Source organism: Heloderma suspectum, chromosome 13 (assembly GCF_057233095.1).
Source record: "Heloderma suspectum isolate Gila_16-S chromosome 13, 16-S_ref, whole genome shotgun sequence".
Lineage (NCBI taxonomy): Eukaryota > Metazoa > Chordata > Lepidosauria > Squamata > Helodermatidae > Heloderma > Heloderma suspectum.
This window is the reverse complement of record NC_139470.1, coordinates 4,125,890-4,152,074: the sequence shown is the minus strand read 5'-3', so window position 1 is coordinate 4,152,074 and position 26,185 is coordinate 4,125,890. Positions and strand designations below refer to the sequence as shown.

General features: G+C 54.0%; 1 protein-coding gene and 1 long non-coding RNA gene across 13 annotated transcripts; one reads left to right on the top strand and one right to left on the bottom strand.

Annotated features, from left to right (window-relative positions):
- Window positions 1-70: 70 nt before the first annotated feature.
- ACAD10 (acyl-CoA dehydrogenase family member 10) lies at window positions 71-25,962 on the top strand. Of its 12 annotated transcripts, none has more exons than XM_084820068.1 (22): window positions 71-159; window positions 3,127-3,322; window positions 4,865-5,013; window positions 5,498-5,692; window positions 6,651-6,809; window positions 7,697-7,856; window positions 8,349-8,490; window positions 8,958-9,026; window positions 9,155-9,336; window positions 10,714-10,864; window positions 12,202-12,347; window positions 13,374-13,547; window positions 13,957-14,324; window positions 15,623-15,769; window positions 16,638-16,775; window positions 17,253-17,343; window positions 17,796-17,954; window positions 19,020-19,192; window positions 20,250-20,393; window positions 21,501-21,578; window positions 22,026-22,200; window positions 25,878-25,962. In XM_084820068.1, exons 2-21 carry the CDS (start codon window positions 3,136-3,138, stop codon window positions 22,158-22,160), a joined length of 3,147 nt encoding a protein of 1,048 aa, XP_084676194.1. In that variant the 5' UTR covers window positions 71-159; window positions 3,127-3,135; the 3' UTR covers window positions 22,161-22,200; window positions 25,878-25,962. The 12 variants fall into 12 exon arrangements, 10 of the variants coding, with proteins under 10 accessions (XP_084676194.1, XP_084676195.1, XP_084676190.1 ...); XM_084820069.1 differs by lacking the exon at window positions 25,878-25,962 and adding an exon at window positions 23,743-23,831; XM_084820064.1 differs by lacking the exon at window positions 25,878-25,962 and having other exon boundaries at window positions 13,957-14,330; window positions 15,629-15,769; window positions 22,026-23,483.
- LOC146335950 (uncharacterized) lies at window positions 23,532-26,111 on the bottom strand. Its single transcript, XR_014785771.1, has 2 exons — window positions 25,895-26,111; window positions 23,532-25,601 (listed from the first exon to the last, which is right to left on the bottom strand). It is a non-coding gene; the product is annotated as an uncharacterized LOC146335950 (long non-coding RNA).
- Window positions 26,112-26,185: the final 74 nt, after the last annotated feature.

Genomic DNA, 26,185 nt, shown 5'->3' with positions numbered 1-26,185 from the left:
GGCGGAGGGGGCGGGCGCTCCGCTCCAGTTTCTCTCCGCGCCGTGTTCTCGCGAGAGTTGTCGCGCGGGCGAGAGAGAAACGGGCAGAGGACAGAGACGGAGGTGTTCGACGCAGCCGCGCCCGCGGTCAAAGGTCACCAGAGCGTCTTTCTGAGGAGGGTGAGGGGATGATGATGATGATGATGATGATGATGATGATGATGATTGGGGGCGTCACTACTTGAGCTGTGGCCTGGCTGAGAAAGCGGGGTGTCACCCTGCTTGAGAGTGTATGGGGGGGGCGCAGCCTTCCCCAACCTGGTGCCCTCAGATGTGGTGGACTACAATTCCCATCAGCTTGGGGTTGTGGTGGGAAGATCGATGGAACTGCCGGCCCAGTGTGTGGCTGCTGTGCAAAAGGCAGGCGCCGTGCTAGGCGTAATAAAGGAAGGAATCGTAAATAAAAGTGCCAAGATCGTCCTGCCTGCATGCAAATCTATGGTGCGACCTCACTTGGAAGACTGCGTGTGGTTCTGGTCACCGCACCTAAAAAACGGTCGTGTAGAGCTGGATAAAATGCAGAAAAGGGCAACTAAAGTGATCAAGGGGCTGGAGCATCTCCCGTAGGAGGGAAGGTTACAACAGCTGGGCTTATTTAGCCTGGAAAAAAGGACGGTCGGGGAGACGTGATAGGGGTGTGCGAAATTAAGTGTTGGTGTGGAGAATGTGGATAGGGAGACATTTTCCTCTTTCTCATAATACTAGAATGTGAAGAGGCCCTCCCATGAAGCTGATTGGTGGGAGATTCAGGACGGATGAAAGCAAGGACTTCTTCACACAGTGCAGAGTTAAACTATGGAGTTCACTTCCACGAGACGTCCTGATGGCTTTAAAGGCGAATTGGACGAATTCATGGAGGAGTAATCGATCAATGACTACTTGTCCTGATGGCTATATACCACCTCCAGTATCAGAGGCAGTATGTCTCTGTACACCAGTTGCTGGGGAACATGGGCAGAAGGGTGCTGCGGCACTCCTGTCCTGCTTGTGGGTTTCCCGTGGGCAGCTGGTTGCCGCCATGTGAACAGAATGCTGGGCTAGGCGGACCATTGGTCTGATCCCTCTATCCAGTTTCTCCACACTGTGTATAATTTTGATTAACACTTCAGTCTCAGGAAGACCTTCTAATGAACTCCAATGTTTGCCCTCTACTTTGCAACATTTTGTTTGATGCTGCTTTTGTGTGTGTGGTTTTTTTGGATTATTATTTATTTTCTGATGGACCAGCACGGCTATCTGCAGTTTATCCCCCTTTCCCCTGCCCCAGCAGTAAGTGTGCTTAGGCCTGCAGCCATAAATTAACTGCAGCCCGCATCCTCCCCAGAAGGGGAAAGTGAGTTCAGTGCAAGGGCTCCTGAAGAAATATAGGGCAGTGCCTCTCACCACTGAATAACCAGAATCAAGACCCCACATATCTTGAATTAGGAGTAGGGACTTCCAGGCAGGCTTATGCCCCCAATGCCAGTTTCATTCTGGAAATTAAAATCTACTCTGCATCTTCTGAGGCAATGGGTTTGAGGAGTGAAACGTTGGCAGAACAACAAAAGAAAGAAATAGGGCGTCTCCTCACCACCAAATAGCCTCTATATGCATTTTGGATATAGAGCAGAAAATGTAGGGATTCGCCAGAACAAAAAGAGGAAGAATTTTAAAATGAAGAAATAATCCACACACAAAGTGATTGGGGATTACATAGTAGACAAAATAAAAAGCTGATAATCATATGCTTCTGGGTGTTCACTATATTATTATTTGTTACATTACTATACCACCCAATAGCCAAAGCTGTCTGGGTGGTGTACAAAAGATTAAAACCTTAAAATGCAATAGAAAAACCATTACCATACAAAGCAATTTAAAACACTCAACAATAAAAATCCTGGAACTGGTTGAAACCTCATCAAATGCCTGACCATAGGGGAAAGTCTTAATCTGACACCAAAAGGATGACAATGTTGACGCAGGTGGACTGGGGGGGGGGGTCTGCAGTCAGTGGGCCACCACCTAGAAGGCCTCTCCTTTCTTTCCATCCACCAAGCCTCTGTCAGAGGAGGCACATAGAGGAGGGCCTTAGATGATGATCGTAGTGTACGGGTAGGTTCATGCCAGGAGAGGCACTCCATCAGGTATTTCAGTCCTAAGGCATGTAAGGCTTTATAGGTAAAAAAATCCAGCACCTTGAATTGGGCTTGGAAACATACAGGCAGCCGGTGCATATGGTGTGTTCAATTTTAAGCAATACTACATTGTAGTGTTAAGGAAATATCCAAGGCAGGTTAGGTTGAACAGTCAGAAATTTATTAAAGCACATCACGGCCATGGGAGAGACAGATGAAACTGTGTCTCCCTCCAAAAAAAGAAAACAGGATGCATTTATACAGATGGAAAGTTGGAGAACAAAGAAAACACACTACGCATGCTCAGAAACCAATTAGTACTCAGCCACAGTCTTAGCACAGCGGCCTTCTTATCTTTAGGGATGAGTTACTTTGGTGGATAGGAATTCCTGCTTATGAGCAAGTTACACTACCTTCTCATGGTCAGACACACACACACGTGCGCACTCTCAATCCCATCAGGCACCTCGCCTGAACCAAACTACTTACAAGGCCTAGTCGGGTCTACCTTCACCTTCTTCTCCTGATGGGTTTAGTACAGCTGACCATTAGCGGAGGACAGGTAACTGGGTCAAATGAACTAGTGGTCTGTTGCAATAAGCCTCTTACATGCTTTATAGATCACCCACATGGAGTCAGTAAATCAGATGTGCTCAGGAATGTGATACATGCAGAAGTAACAATCAGAAAGGAAGCCAGCTTAAACCTCTTGCAGTACAGGAGAGATTATCCCAGGATCTGAAAATGCTTTGAGCAAGGGTCCTCAAAGGTCATCTTGTCCAGCCCCGCACCGATACAAGAAGGCTACAACTACTGCGCCCCTGACTGGGGAATAGCCGGTCTCTGCTTAAAAGCCTTGAACAAAGGAGAGTCCAGCATCTTGGGAGGCTGTCTGTGCCAGTGTAAGTGTGCTCCACTGTTCTACTTTGCATAGATCTCTAAAGCATTTCCTTTCCTCTTTTGCATACAGTTTTACAAAATGTGTGCTGGGAGGTTTCTCCAAGCCTTTTGTAACCACCCTGCCGGGAGATCACGAATCCTACAAGGGTTCTGGCACAGATCTCCATATTTGGGAACATGGAGGACTTCTGCCTCCTGTCCTTATAGAGCAGTGATCTTCGATATGAGTGGAGTTCTGCTTCCTTCTCCATACAAACTGGCGGCAGGTGAGTGTTTATACCACAGGTATTCCCCCCCCCCCCCCCCAGTCCTGAATGTGGCTTGTGATTGTTTCATTTCGTTTATTACATTTCTATACCGCCCAATAGCCAAAGCTCTCTGGGTGGTTTATAAAGAACAAAAACCTTAAAAATACAGTATTATGCATACAGTAGTATGCATAGTATAAAAACACATTTGCTACGAAGATGCAAGCAAAGCAGATGCACATGTTGTTGATCGGGTTGCCTCAAAACGGAATGTGCTGGAATTCCCTTTGTGGAATGCAGTTTCTTTGGCTGTTTTGTGGCTCATTTAATCGTTTCCATGTAGTCCGACGAGATGTGTGAATTGGGTTGCTTTGGATGCCTCAGAGGCAGTTGCTTCTGCCATACTGAGCACTATGGCCGCAGTGCAAGGGCAAGGTAGATAATTTAAAAAAACATCTGCCCAGAAGGGGATTCGTCTGAGGCTTTGTGGCTCACTGCATCATTCCCATTTAGTCCTATGCAACACATGAAGTTGGTTGGTTGGCTTGGATGCTTTAGACCAGGGATTGGGGAACCTCTGGCCAACAGGCCAGTTTGGCCCACCAGGCTGGCCAATCTAGCCCATGGGTTCGGCCCACTCTGCCTGAAGCCACACCCTGCCTGAACAGTAGCAGGGATTCCCTGTAGCGCACCATTTGTCCTCTCAATAGGGAGCAGTGCACAGGGGAATCCCTGTCACCTCTGACCAGCGATATCACCAGGGATTCCTCTCTCATCTAGCTTCACCCACCTCGCCCCCCCCCCCCCCCAGTGGCGAAGCTGCCCTGGCCGGGGTCTGAAGGATATCAGGGGACCCACTTCCGGCACTTGGCCCACAGAGAGCTGGGTGGGGGAGTCATCTGGCCCTCATCTCAGTCCCCTACCCCTGCGTCAGACCCTGGCCTTCCAGCCAGCTTGTGTGATTTCAAGTGAGTTCTGGCTGGGAAAGGGGTTAGTGAAATGTTGCTGTTGCAGTGCTTCTATTTCGCAAAGCGTTGCTGCTGAACATTCTGAACGCATCCTGCTGGGGTTTTCTACAGCAGTTGTTTTTATTAAATGGCTGTGTGGTTCCAGCTTTTACACCCTCCCTCGATGCTACGCCCAGCAGGATTGCTGGCAAATATTTTACTGGTCAGAGCAGACAAAACATGTTCTGTCAAGGAGCAAGCAAGGAGGTCTGAAAAGCCATTGAGCTCCAGATCTTGGATGGGTCTGTCCCTGACACTTCAGTTCCCTCCTGGTTCTGCCTTGACCCATCAGATCCATTCCCTTTCAACCTGCCACAGCATGCCTGGTCTGTCCAGCCTGGGTGAGCAGCCCTTTGGAAATCAAAAGCTGGCAACTCCACCAGCTGGACAGTCATTTCTGAACGTTCCGGAACTGCTGTCAGCGCTGCACTTCTTAACGATGCCATGTGTTGACACCAACGGACAGGAGACACTTCTGTGTCCCAGAAGATCTTTCCTGCCCACTCCCCAAAGACCAGTTTTGGTTTCTCACAGATCGCCTTCCTTTCCTTAGACTGGGAGGTTCGGAATCGCGTCCTCCCCGGCACCATCAAACAGGCCTTGATATCGGGAGGGGAGAGCAGACCGTGGATGAGGTACATGAGAGGGGAGCTGAGGCCGGCAGAGTTCCTGCGTGAGTTTGGACAGCAGTGCTCTGAGATCGTAAGTCAGTTCCTCTGCTTGATTTCTCTTGGCTGAGCGAGGGCGCTCTCGGACAGAGGCCTTGCATTGCAGGGAAACAACCACGGGCAGCAGTGAAGAGACATCTCCTTCGTAGGCTGCATGATTATCCCAAGATCTGAAAAAGCCTAGGTTAGAAGGAGCCCGTTTTCGTCTCACCACAACCTTGTAAGGTAGGCCAGGCTGAGAGTGTGTGACCAGGTCAAACCCACCCAGAGGGCTTTAGGCTGAGGGGGGACTGAAACCTGGGACTTCCCGGTCCAAGTCCACCACTCTTTCTCCTAACTTGCTCTGGCTTTCTTCCATCTCTTCAGCCATTACAGCCTGGTCAGTTCTTCTCTTATGTGAGAAAATTATGCAATAACATATGACAAGGTATTCCTGGGTTGTGTAAGGGGTTCTGCATTACTGTCTCTGCTGAAAGGAGGTTCGTCCACCCTTCCTCTCTGCCTTTTTTGCCCCCCAGGCAAATTCCTCTGTCTCTGTGGACTCCTTCCTTTCCGAATTAGCCAGTGTCGGAATGTCAGAACAGCTCCCTGTTATGACCAAGGCGATAACATGTATTCGGGCTGAAGGCCTCAAGACTGCCGTTCTGAGTAACAATTTTTATTTACACAATGGAGAAAGCTTTCTGCCCCTGGACCGAAAGCAGTTTGATGTGGTAAGTTTGCCACGCGTGACAGAGATTACAGTGTTGTAGAAATGTTAGTTGATAAATTGTGTGAGTTCTAGTCAATTGAGTAATCATATTTGCCTAAATGTGCACATGAATAAAGAATAATTCTGAAGAAGAAAACATGCCTTCCCATGGTGCCTGCCACGCATAGTTTTTGTAAATGCTTTTACTAACAATAACCTGCATTTAAAAAAAAATCTGATGCTTGATTGAATGGGTGCATCTTGTTCAAAAACTTTAATCATTTACATCAGTTAGATCAACCTTCCCCAGCCTGGTGCCCTCCAGATGTGTTGGACTGAAACTCCCATCATTCCCAGCCAGCATGGCCCCATGTTGGCTGGGAATGATGGGAGTTGCAGTCCAAACACATCTGGAAGGCACCAGGTTGAGGAAGTCAGATTAAACTGTTGTTTGGCTTGTTTGTCAAGATATCAACCAGCCAATTTCTTGAAGGGATCTTTTGACTCAGAGTGTGGTGTTGACATAATTGAAGTGGGAGGGAGCTTAAGACAGCCTTCCCCAACCCAGTGCCCTTCAGATGTTTGGACTACAGCTTCTGTCGTCCCTCATCTGGAAGGCACTGGCTTGAGAAAGGCCGCCTGAACGAAATTGGAGCCAGCTCATGCTGTGCTATCCTTTGATTCAGAGGTAAGTCCAGGTGTGTTCACTGGGGCTTCCTCTGGGCGTGCACAGAATCGCAGCCGTGATCTTTGAGAATAGTGAAGCTGCAAACAGGTAAATGGGGTGGCGGGGAGAGCAAAACAGAACCCAGCCTTGCAGGGGCTTCGGAAGAGATCTTTGCCTCTGTTTCCCGGTGCATCAGCCATGCTGCCATGTGCCCTCCCGTCCTGCATTCTGAATCTCTCATGAATCAGAACTCGACAGCTTCGTCTGCGTACCTGTCTGCATTGGAGTGTTAGTTTTTGCCTTTGTGTTCTAGGTCATTGAGTCTTGCCGGGAAGGGGTGTGTAAGCCAGACCCTCGTATCTACAAAGCTTGCTTGGAACGCTTGGGGGTTCAAGCCAAGGAGTCCATCTTTCTGGATGACCTTGGGCAGAACCTGAAAGCTGCTGCCCAGCTTGGCATTAAAACAGTGAAGGTGAGAGGGCAGAAGGGGGGTGGAAGAGCCCCTGCAGCAGGTCCCAGGCTCGATCTCTGGCATCTCCCGGTAGGGCGAGGAAAGACTCCTGCCTGAGCCTCTGGAGAGCCATTGCAGCAATGGCTCTCCAGGGCCTCAGGCAGGATTCTTTCACTGTCTGTCGACAAGACCGGGCTAGATGGACCAAAGGTCTGAGATGTGGTGCTACAGGAGGTGTCGCGATGTTGCCAGCTAGCAGGGCGTTAAGACGGGCCTTCCTGGATCAGAGCAAAGGTCCTCTTGGCTGGTGTGCTCTCTTTCCAGCTTGCCTGTGAGGTTACGTTTTACATCGGCCAGTCTCAAATATCTGTCAGTGTCATTTTTTGAACTGATTTATTTGTTTGTTACATTTATATCCCGCCTTTCCTCCAAGGAGCCCAAGATAGCATACACAATCCTCCTCCTCTCCATTTTATCCCCACATCAACCCTGTGAGGTAGGTTAGGCTGAGAGTTAGTGACTGGCCCAAAGTCACCCAGGGAGCTGATTGCCAAGTGGGCCATAGAACCCAGAACTCTCCAGTCCAATACTCTAACTACTACACCACACTGGCTGTCTGACAGATAGCATTTAAGGACATAAGCCATGCCTGATTCCGTCTGGCCAGCAGTCCAGCTAGCCCAGTATTTTGTTTCCAGCTGTGGACAGCTAGATGTCTCTGGCCACTCAAAAGCGGGGCATGGAGGCAACAGCCTCCCCACGTCCTTTGTCCCTGGCATAGGGTGTTCAAAGGCAGACGGCCTCTGTCTGTAGAATTCCTACTTGGAGGACCTCCCCCGCTTCCTTTCCTCTCAGAACCCAGGGTGGCTTCTCTGACTGTCTCCCACCCTCTCTCTCCCTCGTCTCAGGTCGATGACCCAGATGCCGCGATTCAAGAGCTAGAGACCCACCTGGGTTTCCCCCTGCGGTCGTTTGTGCCGTACACGTGTCCCGTGAGGCCAATGATGGACCTTCCCAGAGATCCTCTCCGGAAGTACCTTGGAAGCATCTTAGGGGACCAGGCCAAAGGTACCGGGGTCTTGTTTTTCCCCTTTGTGTGTTCCGGCATGGATGTCCTGTCCAGCTCGGAGAGAGGCGGATCTCAAGGCGCCGGCAAGTCCTCGGCTGCTCCTCTTTCGGCAGAGGAGGCGAGGTTGCACAGAGAGCCACGTGTCACAGCAGTTAGCTCAGGCTGCCTTCCCCAACCAGGTGCCCCCCAGATGTGTTGGACTGCAACTCCCATCACTCCCAGCCAGTAATAGCCCGCCTGCCCCAACCTGGGAGGGGAGCTAGTTGGGGAAGGTCAAGTGAGAGTGTCGGACTCGGACTGGGGAGACTTGGGTTCAGATCCCCAGTTGACCCTCAGGTTCAGGGGGTGGCGTTGGGCCAGTCACACTCACTCCCTCTCTCAGCCTAACCCACCTCACAAGGCTGTTGTGAGGATAAAATGGAGGGAGGGGCAGAGCCATGTACACCCTTGGAGCAAATCCAGTCCCGCTCACCACTCACTCGGCCTTCCAGGTCCGCTGGTGCTGCGGCAGTTCAGCCACGGTCAGTCCAATCCGACATACTTCCTTGGCCTCGGGGATCGTAACCTGGTTCTGAGGAAGAAGCCGCCAGGCAAGCTGCTGCCCTCTGCCCATGCTGTGGAAAGGGAGTACAGGTGAGAAGTTCGATAGCAGCCTCCATCCTCGTTGAAAATAGTGGTCAGTTGACACATTTGATTGGACCTCTGTAGGTTGGGCTAGGAGCATGCAAGCTTTGGGGCTTCACAGCATTCTCTTAATGGGGCAGAAAAAAGTTCTGAGTCACTGGAAAACGTGTGTAGTCCTGCACTAATCCTAAACTGGCTGAATAAAAAGTGTCCAATGTGGGGATGATTTTCTCCATGTGCCTTGCTGTTTAGGGTCTCTGAACAGTCATTTTTTATCACTTTGGTGAGTTCTCTTTAAGTAGGTGCTATAATCAGCTATTTTTTTAAAAAAGGAACAATGCTAACTCTTCTACAATAGTACATTCCTTTTTATGTGTCTGATAGAGCTTGTTCTGTTCCATTTATTGGTTTTGTAAAATGTTAGCACTCTTAACAAATCTGTCCAGTCTTATTTCTGTCCTCCTTTGCCTTGGCAGGGTGTTGAAGGCCCTTGCTGAGGCTGGTGTTCCAGTTCCTAAAGTCCTGGTCTTATGTGAAGATTCAAGGTGTGTGTCTCTGTGTCTGTGTCTGAGTTTTAAGAGCAGAGTAAATGGGGCGGGGCACATTTGGCGTTGGAAAATCCATTCAGCCGAAAACGTTGGGGCCTCGCACTCACACCCTTGTGTCGCCCCAGCATCCTTGGCACCCCGTTCTACCTAATGGAGCACTGCTCCGGCCGGATCTTCAAGGACCCCTCTCTTCCGGGACTGGAGCCCAGCCAGCGGAGGGAGATTTACACTGCCATGAATAGAGTCCTCTGCCAGATCCACAGCGTGGACATCAAAGCGGCTGGCCTGGAGGATTATGGGAAGCACGGTACGTAAACTGTCAGAGTGACGGTGGCGCTGCCTCGCTCTCGAGCACTCGGTTTGCAGAACTCCTGTTTGCCTGGGTTATTTCTAATGCTGGTCTTTCAGAGCATTGTCTGCTGGTTGAAGCAAGCTCTGGAAGAATGTGTGGGACTCCATAGGAGCCGCCACCACCAAGACTGGAATTTGACTCCGAATTTGAGGCCCTATCACTCCAATGGGGCTGTCCTTGACTGTACTGCTTCCAGGCTGCATAGGTGGAGAACTGGACCCATCCACCTGTGTGTGTGTGTGTGTGTGTGTGTGTATCATATGTATATGCATGTGTTAGGGTTGGGCTTGTGGCCCTCCAGATGTTTTGGCCTACAACTCCCATCATCCCTCACCACTGGCTGTGCTGACTAGGGCTGGTGGGAGTTATAGGCCAAAACATCTGGAGAGCTCAACCCTGATAGATTCCCTACAGCAGCATTATCCAACCTGGCCCTGCGAGGTGTGTTGGACTACATCTTCCATCACTCCTGCCAGCTGTGGTGGGGTATAGTCCAACATATGTGGAGGGGACCAGGCTGGGAAAAGACACCGAACGGACACAAAACCAACTTATGAGGAAGAGGGCTAGGGTTTTTCCTCCTGATCTGCTGGTTTTCTACATGTGGGATGGGGCTGGCTCTGTAGAGCAGGGTTCCATCATGTGATTTCCTCTCCCCCTCCCCACGGCAGCCTGAGATGGTACAGTCCAGGCACAGTTTTGCCTCCTCATTTGCTGTGTGCTTGAGTTGAGCCTGAGTGATGCTGTTTTTCCTCTCGGGAACGTCTTGCCTGCTCGGATACAGGCTGAGTCCCTTGGGTGGATTCTGCCTCTGCTTCTGAAGAACTGTCCGACTGCTGGGCCACAGCAAAGGGCCGGCTGCTCCCATGTGCTGTGGCCACAGTGGCCAGCTGAATGCCTCCAAGGAGCCCACAAGCAGGACAGGAAGGCAGTAGCCCCTCTCTGCTGCTTGTCTCCAGGAACAGTGGTACACTGCCTCCGAGGACAAAGGCTCCATAGAGCCCTCGTGGCCAATGTCTTTTGAGTGGCCACAGGCCCCCCCCCCCTCCAGCCCCCACGGCTGAGGTTATCAGAGGGAGAGGAAGCAGCTCCTCCTCCATGGTTCTTGGGCCCAGCTCCACGACCTGCTGAACTTCGTAACCAAGAATCTAGTGCCTGAGTTTGCTGCTGCTTCTTTTCTCCTCCTCCCTCGCAGTCCCTTTTCCTTTTGTGTCGTGTCTTTTAGAGAGCAGGTCTGTGGGCAGGGACTCTCTTATTATTGATCTCCGTAGGCCCTTTTCAGCTTGAAGAGTGGGGTAAAAAATGCTGTAAGTAAATGAATGAATGTTGCAGGTAACTACATTCAGCGGCAAGTCCAGACTTGGAGCAAACAGTACCGGGCCACGGAGACTCACACGATCCCAGCCATGGAGAGGCTCATTGAATGGCTCCCTTCCCACCTGCCAGCCAGCGAGCGCCTCTCTGTCGTGCACGGAGACTTCAGGTATCAGTTGACTGACAAGCCCCCCCCCGCCCCCCCCCCCCCCCACACTTGACAAAGTCTTCAGGAGCCCCTTAAAAAGAGAGCGGAGAAAGAGATAGTCCATGCCCTTAAGAACAGATTTCGTTTATTTAAAGCATTTTTATCCCACTCGTTAGCCAAGCAGGCTCCAAGAGCAGCTTGTGAATTCAGACGAATGACAATCCTACCCTCAGGCTTACAGTCTGAAAGACATGACACACGAGGAAAAAGGGATGGGGAGGGAAAAGGAAAAAAGCAAGCTCAGGCGCCAGTTCTTAAAGCTACTGTTCTTGTCCCGACTGGCTGGGATGGAAACAGAGCAGGTGCCCTGATGGAATAGCTCCTGGCTAGGTGGCAGCTGGGGAGAGCCAAAGGCAGCCGGGGTTTCAGCAGGAGGGGTGGAGGGGCTCTGCTTCTCTCTCTCTCTGCAGCCCAATGGAAACTTAGGACCATTTCTAGTTCTGTACTGTTCATTGCTGGAATGCAGAATACATCTCAAGTCTGTCGTGAAGGGCAAACATGCATTTCAGCAGCAAACATGTATGTGCTCAGCACAATATTTATTTATTGAAGCATTTTTACGCTACTCAGCTAACAGGGCTCCCAGAGTGGCTTACATAGAATACACAGTGATCAGGAACGGATTTAGGCTGGGGGCTCCAATGTGGTGCCCACGGACCCCCCCCCCCTTTTGGCGTTCACCAGGCTCCCTCCCGCTCCAGATTTTTGTTTTGCTTCTGAAGGGTTTTTTTATTAATTATTTTTAACTGGGGGGCTGGCCTGCTGCAAAGCAAAGTGCTGCCCTCCAGCACCATCTTTATTTGGGTCCAAAAGAGTTATTGTTCACTGCTCTGGAATCTGGATATGGAGTGGTATATAAAAGCTGTAAATAAATGAATAAGAGTGAAGCCCCCCCATGGCAGGCATTTTGTGAAAGCACCCATGAGGTACACTCTGAACCCCAAGCATGCCATCGGGCCAGAGGTTCTGTGAGATGGGGACAGGGGAGTCTCAGACAGAATTCTCCACAGCTTCTCCAAACTACTCTTCCTGTAATTCTTTAGAACAGGGTTGGGGAACACGTGGCTCTCCAGATGTGGTTGAACTACAACTCCTGTCATCCCAGACCATTGGTGAGCCTGGCTGGGGCAGATGGGAGTTGGAGTCCAGCATCATCTGGAGAGGGTCACACCTTCCGCACCCTCCCTTTCAGGGGAGCTGCTTTCAAACAGTTCTGAGTGCCCAGGGCAGACGGCTCTCCCCTTGCAAGCCAACACCTGCCCGGGATTTCTCGGCAGCTCTTGCCTCTCCCTTTGTAGGCTGGACAACCTGATCTTCCACCCAGAGAAGTCCGAGGTGGTCTCTGTCCTCGATTGGGAACTCTCCACCTTAGGCGATCCTCTTTCCGACGTGGCCTATAACTGCCTCGGGTATTATCTGCCTTCTCAGTTTCATATCTTGAAAGGTACACGGTGTATTGAGCGTGGGGGAAAACAGCCATGTGCTGATGTTAAACAGAACTGGAGAGGTTGCTTGGGAAAGGTCATCCCCCGCCCCCCCTCAGAACAGCTGGGGCATTTATCAGATCAGCTGGCAGCTTGCTGGAGGCAGCCTCTCCCCACCCAGAGCCGGCCTGATGGGGAGGCAGGGACGTCTCTCTGGGACGCTTCTGCTCCTGGGCAAATCCTGTCGCATTCTGAGAGCTGTGGGTTGGTCTGGAAACTCCCTGCGTGGGGGAGCTCCATCCCCCGTGTCCCGCACGCCAGGGCTGTACAGCAGGAAGGGGTTCTTCCTCCCGTTTCCCCAGTCCTGGCCGCAGCAGTGCCCCGGGTGAAGGGGCTGATCCATCAGGCACCTGAGGAGGCTGTGGTAGCAGGAGGCTGCGAGTGGCAAGGCAGAACCTCCCGGCACCTGGGCCAGAGCTCTGCAGGAGCTGCTTGGCGGGGGAGTTGCTCTGGGAAGCGGCTGCCGCCCCAGCAGGGGACTAGCAGCGCCTGAGGGCTCATGGAGGCTGCTCAGCTCAGGTCCCACTGCAGCTCCTCCTTCCTCTGGGTGCTGGCGGCGACCTCTCTGGCCTTCCGCTCCAGCATGGCTGGGGTAGATGGGAGAGCACTGTCCTTTGGCCCAGGAGACGCACCAGGGCTTCCCCAGGGCCCTTCCTGGAGCAGGGTGACCAGTGTCTTGCTGGGCTCCGAGCCCTTTCCAGGGCGCCGCTGAGCCCCCAGGGCCAGGGCAATCCCCACTGCACCTCTTCCCCTATGTTCCATGCATCAGCCAAGCAGAGAGCAAGGGCAGCCGGGAAGAGAGAGCAGGGTCCCAGCCCAGCACCCAGGAGGGCTCTTTCTCCAGGGCAGACTTTCCAAGGTGGACGCAATGGACTTCCGCTCCCATCAGCCCCAGCACGGCCCTCTGGAGGCTGCCAGGTGGCTGGCCTCAAGCCGTCCCTGGTCTGGGCCCTGCTTCCTGCGGCTGACGCTGTGTCCGCTTGCAGGCTTGAGCGACCGCGACCTGACCCAGCTCTCCATCCCCACGGCGGAGGCCTATGTCCAGATGTACTGCTGCCAGCGGGGCCTGCCTCCCATCGAGCACTGGGACTTCTACATGGCCTTCTCCTTCTTCCGAGTGGCCGCCATCTTGCAGGGGGTGTACAGGCGCTCGCTGACAGGTGAGTCGGTGGGATCTCCCAGGCCCAGATCTTCTGGGCGCAGGGGCGGCGGTGGCTCCAGGGGACCAGGAGCCTGTAGGCCAGGGGTCTCCGACCTTTTTGCACCCGCCAGCACCTTTGGGAACATGCGCACCGGCCGTGGGCACCACCACAAAATGCCTAATCAGCGGACTGCCGCGTTGGCATCTCCCTGGCCATGCTGGCTGGGGATTGTGGGAGTTGCCATCCAGCACTTCTGGAGGGCCCCGGGCTGGGAAGGGAGGCTGCATGGCAGCATCTTCAGGCCCAAAAGAGTTTCTGCTCTAGCCCCAGACCCCCTGTTCCAGGCTGCTCCCTGCCAGAAGCGGGAGCTGCAGGTGGCTGCGTAACGAGGCCAGGCTGCTGAGTGCCATCCCACCCTCCTGCGCAGGCCAGGCCAGCTCGGCCAGCGCCGAGAGCAGCGGGAAGCAGGCGGAGTCCATTGCGGAGCTGGCCTGGGGCTTTGCCACCAAAGAAGGCTTCCGCATCTTCAAGGGGCTCCCGGCCGCCCCTCTGCCTGGCAGGGCCTTCAGCACGTGGGCTGCTCCGAGGCAGCTCCCAGGGAGGAGCTATTCCGTGCAGGCCCCTGCTTCCCCGCCCCACCTGATCGTTTCTCCGGACGGCCTGCCGAGCCGCGTCCAGGAGCTGCGCCGCAAGCTGAAGCGATTCCTGGAGGCCCACGTCTATCCCGCCGAGCAGGGCCTGCGGGAGCACCAGGCTTCTCCGAGCAGGTGGACCCCCCACCCCCTCCTCGAAGAGCTTAAGGCAAGTGCGGCGAGTGCAGCCAAGCCTCGAAGCTGGTGGCATGGGGAGGGAGCGCCCTCGAACAACACAGCGCTTAGCCGGGGAACGTGAGCAAACGCAGCAGGCCCCTGCCCCAAAGAGCTTACGGTCATGGGTTTCAATGGCAGTAAGGCACAAAGGGAGGAGCAGAAGGGGAGGGAAGCAATGCGGGCTGAACATGAGCAAGGGCAGTGGCTGTCAGGCAGGCCTGGTTTCAGCTGGGGGTGAGGGCTAGGAGGACTTTGAAGGGGCGGCAGGGAGAGGAGGCACCAGGTAAATCTCCTGCAAGGGAAGATGGTCCTCGTCACAGAAGGGAGCCGTATCTCCCTGGTGCTGGAATGACATCACGGCAGGTGCTAGGCCAGCCTCTCTGGAGAAGGCATTCCGTAGACTGGGTGCCACGACCGAGAAGGCCCTCCCTCTCTGCTCTTGGAGAGACTTTATACAGTACACAATAAATACCGGGTTCCACCATCTGGTGATGGATTTGCATCTTATCTGCCTATTTTGCAGAATCCATTCCGTTCAAATAGCTGTAGGGAGTGCCTTGAAATTTCACCCCCTGACCCCAGGGCCGGCCCAACCACTAGGCAGGGTGAAGCAGTCGCCTCAGGCAGCGGATGCTGGAAGACAACAGCAAGGTGTTCAAGGAGAGAGCTGTGTGCCTTACAGCCTGCTCTGCGCCCCTTCTGTTAGCCTGCTGCCTTCAGGTTTAGCGGAGGACATTGTCCCATCATGAGTGTTGAAGACAGGTTCATCTGCCTGTCCAGACAGCTTTTGTACATGGAATGGGAGGGGCGCCATCTTGTCCTTCACCTCAGGCAGCAAAACATCTTGGGCTGGCCCTGCCCTGCCCTGCCCACTGTATGGACACTGCCCCCTCCCCCTCACTTATTTTTCCTGGCTTTTGATATATATTTCATGCACCAAAAGCTATGTGATATCTGATTTCCCTTTTGCAGTCATAAGGGATAGGAACTTGTTTTTTTTTAATCAAAGAATGCACCAGGCTCATGATATGCCCTTGTGTCCTAGAAAGCCTTGTGCCTTCTAAAAAAGATGGATTTTTGTGTACTGTCAGCAGAACTGCCTTCTGGGCCTCAAGTGGAAATATTTTAGTGGTTCTTTAAAGGCCTTCTTGGAAAAATAAACAAGGCAAAACCAAATCTTCCCCATACTCTGCTTGGTTCTTGGATCCACTTGCGTTCTTAGGGTGTGGGAGAGGAGACTGTGGCCCATGGATTTCTGCCCTCACACCCCCACCTCTTCTCCACCTTCAGGACAAGGCCAAGTTTGAGGGGCTCTGGAACCTCTTCTTGCCCCTGGAGAGCGACCCAGACATGAAATACGGGGCGGGCCTGACCAACGTGGAGTACGCCCACCTGTGTGAGCTGATGGGGACTTCTCTCTATGCACCTGAGGTACCCGCTGCAAAGCCCTGACCGGGCAGGCTGGGCTCCGGAGCTGGTTCGGGAGCTCCTGGTGGCCCTTACCTCCTCTGGGGGAGTGGGGCAGAATGCTTCATCACCCCACAGCTTCGGGGCCACAGGCCAGAACGAAGTGCTCCCTTTGTTTGGGAGTTCAGAGAAGGCCTCTGGCCTGCCTGCCTCGGTCTCCACTGCCCCCCATCCTCCCCCTCCTCTCCTCCCGCCCCATCCTCCCCTCTTGCTCCCTTTGTGTCCCCTGGGGAGCCCTGCCTTCCACTCCTGCCCAGCCACTCAGGCCTGGGACCCTCCCTCCATCTGCCCGGAAGACAGCCCCGGCCCACACTGCTGGAAGCCCGGCAGCCAGCCGTGAGCCAGCGTGAGCCTCCTGTGCTTCCCGCGGGTCCTTCCCCCCTCCACGTTCCGCCCCCCCCCCCCCCCGGCTGCTCCTGACCAGTCCCAGGAGGGCCTGCTGCACACTTCCTGGGAAGGTGCGTGGCTCAGTGGCCGAGCCCCCTACTCTGCATGCAGGAGGTCCCAGGTTCCCCAGCAGCATCTCCAGTTGAAACGCTCTTAGGTAGCTGCTGGCAGGGGAAAGGCCTCTTTCTTTCAGAGACCTGCTGCCACCAGTCAGAGCAGGCAGCAGACAGTCCTGGGCTGGAGGGACGAGAGAGTCCGACCTCAGTATAAACAGGCTTCCCATGTTCCTCTGAGGATGAGGCTGTGTTGGTCTCCTGTCTCGCAGCCGAGCAAGACAGCGGCTCTTCTCCTCAGCGGATTCCGGAACAGCCCCCCCCCCCCCCCGAAAGCTGCCTCACTCCCTCCTCTCTTGCGAGCCTGCTCTTCCACGCTTCGGCTCCTCCAGGTATTCAACTGCTCTGCCCCGGACACTGGCAACATGGAGGTGCTGGTGCGCTACGGCACAGCGGCGCAGAAGGCGCGCTGGCTGCAGCCACTGCTGGACGGCAAGATCCGCTCCTGCTTCGCGATGACGGAGCCGCAGGTCAGTGGCCTCTTGGCGTCTGAGCGGGTGCCTCGGCGGAAGCCTCGTGTTCCTGGCCAGCCCAGACGTGGCTTGTGTTCCAGTCCAGTGCAGGATCATCCCCGAGTCTTGCTCCCTCTCCAGTCCTCAGGTGGGCTCCCTACCTGGGCCTTTCTGAGCTCTGTTTTTAAAGCTCCACACGTATCTCAATCTGTGTCTACACCCACTCTTCGCAGTACTATCATAAACAGTCACAAAACGGCCCCAGTGGAGGCGGCAGAAGTGTTTTGGTGGTACGGTGGGCACCAGCCCACCAGCCCTGTCCGCATCCAGTGTCCGCTTGACATTTGCAGAATCACGCTTTCCCCTTCTGAGCATGGACCCGGCGATGACGCGGTGTATTCATCTCGAACAGGGCTGAGGGCGCTTCCAACCTGGCCCCTCTGCTCTGGAGCCCTGCGTCTGTCGTGACTCTAAAACGGAGTGTATTTTCCTCAGGTTGCTTCCTCTGATGCCACCAACATTGAGGCTTCCATCACCAAGGAGAAAGATGCCTACGTCCTGAATGGGCGCAAATGGTGGATTTCAGGTGTGTTCATAGCATCTCTCTGTGCAAGGGCTCGCCTTCCTGTGGGCGGAATGCGAAGGGGCAAGGTGGATAAATGCCAGACTGGTCCCTTAAAGCAGGAGGGGGAAGAGTTTGGGTTTGTAAGATCTGCTTTGTTTTGCACTAGAACCCCAAGGACCACTATTCAGAGCCAGTGCAAAACAGGGTGGGGTCTAAAACGGAAATAAATCCAAAGGTGCATTCAGAACTGGCTGCATGACCAGTCTGATGAAACACAGCGCTTGATGTCATCCCCTGTGGCCCAAGTAGGACACGGTTTCCTTCACCGCTAAGCGTCTGCCATGCCACCTCCTAACAACGCAGCGGCAGAAGCGGCGAGGAATGACCAGGGGCGGGGGCTTCAGCAGCCATGGTGGCTGGGAGTCCCAGATCCCAAATCGGCCGCCCCACCTCCCAAGCTCTCTTCCCGGCAGGCGCCCTGGATCCTCGCTGCCAGCTCTGCGTCTTCATGGGCAAGACCGACCCCGCAGCCCACCGGCACAAGCAGCAGTCGATGGTGCTGGTCGCTATGGACACTCCCGGGATCACAGTCGTCAGGCCCCTCAGCGTGTACGGCCTGGACGATGCTCCAGGTGAGGCAAAGGCAGTGCGCGTGCTTGGGATACTCTCTAAAGGGCTCCAAGGGTGGTGGCAGAAGGACCTCTCTGAGGTTAGGGTGGCCTAAAAATGGGGAGCTGCCACTGCAAAGACCATTTCCCCAGTGGCCCAGCATCTGGGGGGCTGGGAAAAGACCTCTTCAGCCAGGGGTGTCAAACCTCTTTCAGGCCAAGGGCCAAATCCCATTTCGGAGAAGCCCTCGGGCCATGTTCCAGTGGTGGGCGGGGCCGAAGGCAGGGGCCTGGCCAAAAATACAAAAATGCCAGCACATTTCAGCTCCGAGGTCTTCCTGCCAGTCACTATGCCACAGGAGAGGCAGTTCAACCTTTGAGAATGGGGGGAAACTGCAAAAGCCAGGAAACCACTGAACAGTTCGTGGTTGCCACTGGGGCCAGGGGAAGGGGGCATGGCCCTCTGGGGACCCAGGAAGGCTGGATTCGTCCTCTGGGCCTGAGCTCCACTGCCCCGTCTTGTGTGACGCTCCATGTCTTGCGTAGCTCTTATTCGTTGCAATGCGACGTGTCCATACTGAGCCTTAACGGGGCTCCCAATCAACCCTTAAAGCCCTTAAATGTGCTCCCAATCTAAGTCCATACTGAGCAGTCCATGCTGAGCAATGTGTCCATACTGAGCCTTAAGGGGGCCCCCAATCAACCCAAAGGCCCCTGAGCAAAGCCTCTTGGTCACCTCGTGTTCTGCGAGGGCTTGAGGAGAAGTAGTCTGGGGACAAGACCTGCCAGTCAGCAGTGGCAGGAGCTGGGTTTCTTCCACAGGGGTGGGAGAGGGACCGCAGCTTAGTGGCAGAGCCCCGCTTTGCAAGCTGAAGGGCCCAGGTTCCTTCCTTGGCGTCTCCAGTTCAGAGGATCAGGGAACGGAACGGGAAGGCCCTCTCTGTGCCTGAGATCCTCTAGAGCTGCTGCCAGGTCCTGGAAGAGGTTCTGTAGATCGGACGATCCTGGGGCTCGAGGGGCCAGTGCGGCCTGACCTGGCTCAAGGCTACTTCCTCCATTCCTGGGTGACTTGGGTCCCTCCCTTTTCAGCTGGCCACGGGGAGATGGCCTTTGAGAACGTCCGCGTGCCCCCCGAGAACCTGCTGCTGGGCCCTGGCCGAGGCTTTGAAATTGCCCAGGGGAGGCTGGGCCCAGGGAGGATACACCACTGTATGCGGCTGATCGGCTTTGCAGAAAGGGCACTGGCTCTCATGAAGGAGCGGGTGAGCGACGGCATGCGGGGCAGGGGTTCTTGCGGATCGGCTCCTCTGCCTTTTGGAGTCCCTGGCATGTCAGCCTGTCCCTGCGTGCCCTTATCCTGCATAAGCCTGTTTCGGGCTCCCTTTTCCCACTGAGTAAAAGGAAGTTAGGAAAGACCTTTGGGGCACAACCCTACACATGTTTCGACAGAAAAAAGTCCTACAGCTCCCAGCATGCTGTAGGACTTTTTTCTGTCGAAACGTGTAGGGTTGTGCCTTGAGATTGTTTCTTTCCTTTCAGAGGAGAAAGAACTGGAGATGCGCCCTCAGTCCAAATATCTAGGTGGCCTGCTTGTGATCCGTGAAGGTGCCTTTCTCCGAAGCCAGGGGCAGGGGCCCCAGATACCTTTCTTGGTGCCCGCCGAGGTGGCCCACCCCGTCCACTTGAAAAAAAATTCTGACTTCCGTACCGGCAGCTGGGATCGCTCTGAAGCGAGAGCCTCTGCCTCGTATTCGGCCTGGGGGCAGGGGACTGTTCCTCTGCCATGCTCCCCTTAGCAGCCTTTCTGTGGTGGCACACAAGACCGTCCCTCAAATCGCCCCGTGCACCCACGGCTCAGAAAGCTCGCTGGAGCCCTGCATAGCACGACCACGAGAAAACAGCGCTCGGCTTCAAAGGGGCTCCATTTCGTTTTGCAGGACACAGTCAAGAATGGGGTGGGAGGCAAAATGTATGGGGAGTGCAGCGGTGGGGTGTGTGGGTTTCTTTGGGGGGGGGTTGCATGAAGCACACACTGCACACGTGAACCCCCTCCACACAGTGATCCTGGGGTCTTCCCCCCACCTCCAGTTAGGGGTTTCACTAAGAAGGAGAGGAGGCAGGTTATACCAAGTCAGACACTTGTCCTATCAAGCCCAGCACTGCTCTGGCCACAGAGATCTTTAACTAGGCATGCTGGAGGACGGATAGTGAGACCCTCCTTTGAACATGGCCTCAAGGGGGATCCCAATGGGGTCAGGCCGCTGCTGGCGACACGGCTGGTTCAGAGCCAAACCTTCAGCCAGGTGTGCTTGTCGGCAGGTGACGTCCCGTGTAGCCTTTGGAAAGCCGCTAGCAGAACAGGGCACTATCAGGGCTGACATCGCTGAGTCCCGCCTAGAGATCGAGCAGGCCCGGCTCCTCGTCCTCAACGCAGCCCACCTCATGGACACTGTGGGGAATAAGGTACGTGCTTGGAGAGTCCCAGGGACCGTTGGAGCCTGCGAACCCCCAGCCGCGGAGAAAGGAAAGTGGCTGGTCTCCCGTCATCTGGGCCACCACCCCTCCCCTTCATCACTCACACTGGAGAATTCGGGTTTTCTGCCTTGAACGCAGGAGCCTTAGTGTGGCCAGGTTGCTCAGGAAGGGCGTGGGGAGTCAAAGCTGGATGTTCAGAGACAACGCAGACCTCATGCGAACATCAGAAGAGCCGTGCTGGGTCAGACCAAGGGTCCACGTAGTCCAGCATTCTGTTCACACAGTGGCCAACCAGATCCCTGTGGGAAACCCACAAGTAGGGCATGAGTGCCATGGCACCCTCCCACCCATGTTCCCCAGCAACTGGTGTACACAGGGACACTGCCTCTGATACTGGGGGTAGTGAGAGAGAGATGGTCTGGAATGCCTGTTAGGCTTCAGGGTGATACGGTGGGCTCTACTGAGGAGATGGGCCGTGGTACAGTGGCAGGGCTGTTGCTTTGCTTGCAAAGGTCCCAGGTTTGATCCCCGGCATCTCCAGGCAGGGCTGGAAAAACTCCTGCCTGAAACCCTGGGGAGCCACTGCTGCTAGTCAGTGTCAGCAGTGCTGGGCTAGAGGGACCCGGGGTCGGACTCAGTCTAAGGCCATTTCTGACATCCCTGTCTTTGCAATATTTTAAGCCTGAATGTGCCACAGTGGTCTTTTTCTTCAACTGCCACCTTGCCCTCCTTTTCGTGTGGCATTCGTGACTCCCTCGTTGCCAGATCATGCTGTGGGAAGAAGGCAGGAGTGGATTCGGCCTCCTGTGCCCCATCAAGCAGAGCCCAGTGTGAGAGGCAACCCCTCGAGGCTTCGGTCTCCTTTTCGACTGTCCCTTTGGTGTTTTCACACCACCGCCTTTTCCCAGTTGGCTCTACTACTGTCCCTTTACAAGAAATGGCATAAAAACCACTTGTGTGCAGGGAGGGGGGATAAGGGCAGGCCAGGGGCTCTCTCCTTCACGTGTGTAGGAAAGCCCCTGGCAAGGAGCGCCCCCCCCCCCGCCCACCTGCCAGCCCGCCCTTTTGTTTTGTCTTCCCCCAACACACATCCAGGAAGCAGCTCTTGAGATCGCCATGATCAAAGTGGTGGCACCAAGGATGGCATTGAGGGTCGTCGACCGGGCAATCCAGGTGGGTGTTTCGTAGCTTAGCTCGCAGGTCCTTGTCTCCTTCCTCCATTTCCAACGGTCTGGCTTGTCACCCTCCCCTCCCAGCTTGTGGCTTAGCCCCTCCCTTGGGGATCTGATCCACTCCGCCATTTATTTGCTACATCGATATCCTGCCTTTTCCTCAAAGAGACCCCAAAGCGACATTGTGCGTGGTCCTCCTCCTCCTCTCCATTTTTATCACAACAATCCTGTGAGGTCGGTTAGGCCGAGAGTCAGCGAGTGGCCCAAAGTCACTCAGTGAGCTTCATGGCCAGGTGGGGACTAGAACCTGGGTCTCCCGAGTCCCAGTCTAACAGCCTAACCGCTGCACCACACTGGCTCTGCGTGTTCCAGTATGGCGGATCGTGTGCCTTTAACATATTGCTGTTCTGAAGCTCGGCTCCTTCGCTGTTCCCTGACTCTTCTGCAGGCCTTTGGCGCGGCGGGACTTGGCAGCGACCAGCCGCTGGCTCAGGCCTTTGCTTGGGCGCGGGCCCTCCGCCTAGCTGACGGCCCCGACGAAGTCCACAAGGCTGCCATTGCGAAAATGGAACTGAAGCGCTAGCGGTGCTGTGGTGGGAAGCAGCTCAATGTCCCGACAGCAGGTGTGGGGGAAAGGGCGGGCAGGCGGCAGCTCTGGGGACTGCGAGGCGGGGGGGGGGCGAAGTGGAGGTGTTTGTAAGCTCAGCATTTGAGCTGATTTTTCTGGGCTGCCATGACTAATACTGAGCACAGCTGGTTATGGATGGAAAAAACCCCACAGTGTGCAGGCTGGGCAAGTGGCTAGTGCGGGCCGCGGCCATTGGGTAGAAATCCAGACGAGATTCCTAGCTGTGCTCAGCTCCTTCCAGAGCACCCGCAGATCAGTGACTCCTCGACTTTGCTGGTTTGCGGAATCTCTGCTCCTCAAAGTAGAGATGAAAAGGCACATCAGGCCTTGGATCTGCCTTGAGCAATCCTGATGGTAGGTAGTGAAATGGGGAAAAGACAAGGTCACCCCCGACCCCACCCAGCTGTATTTGTGTGTTTGCTGTACTGTGGGGGAGATTGGCACTTTGGTACTCTTACTGTAATTCACTGAGGGATTAAACAGAAGTGTGGAAATCATGAACAAAATACTGATTCTGAAGGGTCATATGGAGTTGTTGCATAAAAAGCAGAGTAAACACATTGTGATTCTTTCTTTCTGTGGAATGCAGTTGTGAAACCTCAAACAAGTGTTGTGTGTCCAGAATCTGAAAGCCGGGGCAGGGCTGTGTGTGGGGTGCTGGGTTTTTTAGTCTCTTTGCCTGTTCTCTCCTGGGCTGCTGATCATGGGAACAAAAATGACACATGGGTTCCAAACCAAACAGAACTACAGTCAAAAGAACATAAGAAGAGTCCTGCTGGATCAGACCAAGGGTCCATCCTGTCCAGCATTCTGTTCACACAAAGGCGAACCAGCTGTCTGTGGGAAACCACAAGCAGGACACGAGTGCAACAGCAGCCTCCCTCCCATGTTCCCCAGCAACTGGTGTACATAGGTATCCTGCCTGTGATATTGGGGGTAGCATATAGCCATCAGGACTAGTAGCCATTGATAGCCTTCTCCTCCATGCAATTTGCCTAATTCCCTTTTAAAGCCATCCAAACTGGTGGCCATCACCACGTCTTTTGGTAGTGAGTTCCATAGTTAACTCTGCACTGTGTGAAGAAGTCCTCCCTTTGATCGGTCCTGAATCTCCCACCCATCAGCTTCATGGGAGGATCCCGTTGGGTTCTACTATGATGAGAGATGGATCAACAGTAGTGAAATTAAAAGCACATTTAACGTCAGCTCAGGTTACCCGCAAAACTTTTTTTTCCTTTAAAGCTTTCCTCAATAAAATGAAATTGTTTTTGCTTGCTGAAGGAGGGAGTTCAAGGATGGAACCAGAAGTACTTTTGTGAGGCTTCATTAATCAGAAACATGTCGACAGATCAAAACAATGCGAGAGAGAAGGCGGGATGTGGGTTCTAGGATGGTGTTTGCTGCCATACAGAGGTGCATCATCTGAAAAAACAGAGGGTCTACAGGTGTTTCCTTAGGAACTCTCAGATTTTTGCCTTGCATGCACATAAATCCACTCAAATTCATGTGACGAATCCACAAAGATTTCTTTTAACAGGGAGCAGCTCTACTTGCTCGGTGGTAGCAGGGGCCCACAGTTGAGAAAGTCCTGCTTCGGTTGTTAGCACCCAACCAGGAGAAGGGGGGGCACAATTACTAAAGAAGTGACCGCGTTACCAGTTGTGTTTTCGACCTCTCTTGACATCCACATACCGAGAGAAGACAAGAGGTACAAGCCTGGCCCCTTATGCAGTCAGTGCATCCTGACTTCTGTCTGGGCCCTGAAATTGTAGATGTGGGACAGGACTAATACGGTGCCACGCCCCTTCACAGCACACAGGAACAACAGCTCTCCTTCCCCACTGCCTCACCAGTTTTTCTCCCCCCCCCCTGCGCCACCCAACCTGTAGAAGTGTCCTGTGTGCCTCAAAGGTTTGCACCTGTTTTTTTTTTAAATGGTGACAGGCCCAAATCAAGACAGTGTCAAAAATGCACATAAGAAAGCTGGCGCTGCCTGGTGTGCACAGCAGAGGGCCAGCCACTCTGTGCCACCCAAGAGGCTTCTTGGTACAGATGCTGTGCCAGCTTCAAAGTTCCCAGGCTGGCACAGATGGCAAGCAAAAAGGTGGCCTGGAGACAATGGTGCTGTGATGTAATTTTTGATGCTGGACTTGAGGGCACTTTAGATGGCAATGGAGACATGTAAAGCCAGCCCTGCTGCTTGTGAGGCCGCCCCCGCCCTTCTGCTGAGGCGGGGCCTAGGCACCTGCCCTGGCACCCTGTGACAGCACGACTGCCAGGAGATGCTTGCCTCGCCCGTTTTGTCTGCTGACATTTCCGCCTGGTACGCGCAGGTATTGGCCCAGAAAGTGGCAACTGTGCCCGGCAAATGTTGATGAAGGGGTGCAAAGCCCCTCTATTAACCTCTACTCAGAACTGGTTAGGCCTCATCTGGAGGACTGTGTCCAGTTCTGGGCGCCATGCTTTAAGAAGGATGCAGACAAGCTGGAGAGGGTTCAGAGGACTGGAAACAAAGCCCTGTGAAGAGAGACTGAAAGAACTGGGCACGTTTAGCCTTGAGAAGAGAAGACTGAGGGGAGATAGGATAGCGCTCTTCCAGTACTTGAAAGGCTGTCACAGAGAGGAAGGCCAGGATCTCTTCTCCATCATCCCAGAGTGCAGGACACGGAAGAATGGGCTCAAGTGACAGGAAGCCAGATTCCAGCTGAACATCAGGAAAAACTTCCTGACTGCTAGAGCAACACGACAATGGAACCAATGACCTGGGGAGGTGGTGGGCTCTCCCACACTGGAGGCATTCAGGATGAGGCTGGACAGCCACCTGTCAGAGATGCTCTGACTTAGATTCCTGCAGTGAGCAGGGGGGTGGACTCGATGGTCTTATAGGCCCCTTCCAACCCTATTATGAAAGGCTTGGCCCATGGGGCCCCAACTCTGAATCTGTTTCCCCTGGCCCCCAATCTATCGCCCAGAGCCCTGAGTGTTCATTGGCGCTAATGGAAGATTGTTTCTCTTAGCTCAGTTGCTGTACAGGGAGCAATTTTCAAGGGGAAATTATAGCTGTGGAAGGAAGGGTTAATAATCTTTCCCCATATGCTGGAAGGCCCCCCCCCCCAATATTCCCCCTGCATGGCAATGAGGGATATTTAAAAAATCTTCCATTGGTGCCAATGGGAGTTTTTTCTGATCTTAACTTGCATGCTGAAAGCGCGTGTGCGTGTGGGGGGGGGGGGGTGTCCAGGGTTTTCCCAGTTGAGCAGAGAAAACCCTCCCCTCCCCCTCGTGCTGCCTGCTGCATGATAATTAAGCTTGGGGGGCGGGGGGGGGAAGACCTTCAGCTGGTGCCAATGGAAGCTTTTCTTTTACGCTTGACTGCAGAGGATGGAGGCAATTTTCCTACAAGAGGCAAAAAGAGAGATTGCAAATTAAGGGTGTAAGCCTATGCATGTTTAGACTGTAGGAGCTGCGCCCTGATGGTAACTGAAGAGATGGTTACTGATTTGGGATGATCGGGGAGAGGTGCATATTAATTAAAAGATTATGTTCTTTGAAATGATTTGGATGAGAAATTAATCGGCTGACTTTGTCTTCTGTGAAATTTAAATAAAACTTAGCAACTATTTCTAAATTTGCGTACATCGATATAAATTTGCATATGCAACTTTTACGCAGATTTGTGTTCTACGGACCTGGCCCCAGATGCTTTCAGTGCGTAGCAACGCCCCTGCTTCGACGGGCGCAGACTCCGAACACGGGATGGCGTGCACGTGTGAGCGAGCCGTCACGGATGCTTTCCCATCACCGAAGGCCTTTTTCAGTTGGGTCGAGAAATCCAGCGCTGTCCATTGCATTGCCCGAAGCTCTGCTTCGGGGCCGCCCCGCCGGGTGTGAACGCGCGTTCTGCCCGCGCGTAACGTGTGGATCTGGCCGAAATCGTCACGTCAGGCGGATTAGCTCAGTGGCCGCGCCTTTCCCCTCTG

What these genes read in the sequence shown, in the direction of transcription:
- ACAD10 (XM_084820068.1), top strand. Translation starts at nt 3,136, where the DNA reads ATGTGTGCTGGGAGGTTTCTCCAAGCCTTTTGTAACCACCCTGCCGGG. An exon ending in TCCATACAAACTGGCGGCAG is followed by an intron (nt 3,323 to 4,864) that starts GTGAGTGTTTAT and finishes TCCTTTCCTTAG; the next exon opens with ACTGGGAGGTTCGGAATCGC. An exon ending in GTCTTATGTGAAGATTCAAG is followed by an intron (nt 9,027 to 9,154) that starts GTGTGTGTCTCT and finishes GTGTCGCCCCAG; the next exon opens with CATCCTTGGCACCCCGTTCT.